Raw genomic sequence first — 2,675 nt, 5'->3', positions numbered from 1 at the left:
CTCACACACTCTGCTCACACACTCTGCTCACACACTCTGCTCACACTCTCTGCTCACACACTCTGCTCACTCTGCTCACACACTCTGCTCACTCTGCTCACACACTCTGCTCACACTCTCTGCTCACACACTCTGCTCACACTCTCTATGATCTCACACTCTGCTCAGACTCTGATCTCACACTCTGCTCAGACACTGATCTCACACACTCTGCTCACACTCTCTATGATCTCACACACTCTGCTCAGACTCTCTATGATCTCACACACTCTGCTCAGACTCTCTATGATCTCACACACTCTGCTCAGACTCTGATCTCACACACTCTGCTCAGACTCTGATCTCACACACTCTGCTCAGACTCTGATCTCACACACTCTGCTCAGACTCTGATCTCACACACTCTGCTCAGACTCTGATCTCACACACTCTGCTCAGATCTCACACACTCTGCTCAGACTCTGATCTCACACACTCTGCTCAGACTCTGATCTCACACACTGATGTGAACAGAACGATGACATCATCCGTTTACACCAAGAGTTCATGATGATTTTACTGCAGCGGGACAAACAAACAAGGAACTGCTAAAAACAGCAGGAAGTCAGGATCCTCCACAATAAGAGTCCAAATCCCCCCGTCCAGAAAAAACAAAGTAACCACAATCCCGCCTCTTCGTCATCATCTTCATCATTAGTTAAAATCAGTCTTTGCTGCTGCCTCCCCCAGGTGCACCATGGAAGATCGGCCGGCGCCACACGGCGACCTTTGACCTGCGGCGAGTCCTCGTCTCCATGGAAACTGTCTCATGGTGCCCCGCCCCCCCCCGCAGCGTGTCACCGGGAGGGGGCAGGGCTACTTCCAGTGGTCAGAGCGCTCTCTGGCTTGTGATTGGTCCGTCAGTCGCTGTCAGAGCCGACGGCCGACGAGCCTTTCCTCTTCCTCTTCGGAGCTTTGGGCTTTGAGTCCTCCTCCTCCTGAACACACACACACACACACACACACACACACACACACATACACACACACATTAATATACAGATGATACATCATACATATAAACTCTGTGGTTATGACAGATGATATTACACATTTATAAAATAAATAATGCCCGTCACACAACAAGGTTTATATATATATATAAAGTATATGAAGTACTCACAGAGGTATATATATATATATATATATAGAGTATATGAAGTACTCACGGAGGCGCTGCTGGAGGCGCTCTCCTCCTCGGGGTTGCAGGGCGGCGCCGCTCCTTTTCGGGATCGAGGCGACGAGGCGGGAGCTTTACGGCGAGACTTAGGAGGTTTAGACTGAGAGTCCTCGTACTCCTCAGCCAGGGAGAACAGGTCACTGAACCTGGGGTCAGGGGTCAGAGGTCAGGCACACATCAACACACAGTTTCATCTAAAGACTACACCTGGGGACCTTTAAACTGCATTACCCAGAATGCATCAGAATCAGGTTTATCACCAGGTAGGTTGACTCGTACGAGGAATTTGACTTGATGTCGTGGTGCAGACATCAAAGAAAAACAAGAATTAAAAACACAGATAGAAAACTATTTAAAAAAAACTATAATAACGTTTAAAAAATAATAACAAAATAGTAATCATGCATATACATGAAGACTTTTTCTTTATTCAGCCTTGGCCTGTTGTAATCTGATTACTCTGCGCTGAGTGAAGAGCGTGTGTGTGTGTGTGTGTGTACCTCATCTTGTGAGATTCATCACAGCTGGCCTGGACGTGCTGCAGAGCCTGAAGGATGGGCGTCTGAGAGAAGACTGAACACACACACTCATTAATACACTCAATAATAACAACATTATAATTAATATATACACTGATACAATGACATGTGGGGTTCCTCAAGGCTCCATCTTGGGGCCTCTTCTCTTTAACGTCTACATGCTACCGCTGGCTCAGATAATGAAAAACAACAAAATAAGTTACCATCGCTATGCGGATGACACACACATTTACATAACCATTTCACCAGGAGACTATGCTCCAATTTGAACAAATCAATGACTGGATGTGTCAGAACTTTCTCCAATTAAACAAAGATAAAACTGAGGTAATGGTTTTTGGAGCCAAGGCAGAACGTATAAAAGTTAGCGCTGAGCTTCAGTCTGCAATGTTCAAAACAACAGATAAAGCCAGAAATCTAGGTGTAGTCATGGACTCTGACCTGAGTTTCAACAGTCACATTAAAACAGTTACTAAATCAGCCTACTATCACCTGAAGAACATATCTAGGATTAAAGGACTAATGTCACCGCAGGATTTGGAAAAACTTGTCCATGCTTTTATCTTCAGCAGACTCGACTACTGCAATGGTGTCTTCACAGGTCTCACTAAAACATCTATTAGAAAGCTGCAGCTAATTCAGAACGCCGCTGCTCGAGTCCTCACTGACACTAAGAAAGTGGATCAGTCCAGTTCTGAAGTCTTTACACGGGTTCCTCACTGACACTAAGAAAGTGGATCACATCAGTCCTGTTCTGAAGTCTTTACACGGGTTCCTCACTGACACTAAGAAAGTGGATCACATCACTCCTGTTCTGAAGTCTTTACACTGGTTCCTCACTGACACTAAGAAAGTGGATCAGTCCAGTTCTGAAGTCTTTACACTGGTTCCTCACTGACACTAAGAAAGTGGATCAG

At 45.6% G+C, this 2,675-nt stretch overlaps 1 protein-coding gene across 1 annotated transcript in view; it reads right to left on the bottom strand.

The window, feature by feature from the left end:
• Window positions 1-538: 538 nt before the first annotated feature.
• The window catches only part of LOC117475951 (integrator complex subunit 3-like), a gene marked incomplete at its 5' end in the record, with an annotated part of 9,549 nt that continues 7,412 nt past the window's right edge, over window positions 539-2,675 (bottom strand). The window contains 3 exon segments of the mRNA XM_034122296.1: window positions 539-977; window positions 1,209-1,365; window positions 1,720-1,792. Coding sequence (XP_033978187.1) covers window positions 900-977; window positions 1,209-1,365; window positions 1,720-1,792 — 308 coding nt within the window.

Source organism: Trematomus bernacchii, unplaced genomic scaffold (assembly GCF_902827165.1).
Source record: "Trematomus bernacchii unplaced genomic scaffold, fTreBer1.1, whole genome shotgun sequence".
Taxonomy (NCBI): Eukaryota; Metazoa; Chordata; class Actinopteri; order Perciformes; family Nototheniidae; genus Trematomus; species Trematomus bernacchii.
The sequence above is the reverse complement of the archived record's forward strand: the minus strand, read 5'-3'. Positions and strand labels throughout refer to the sequence as shown.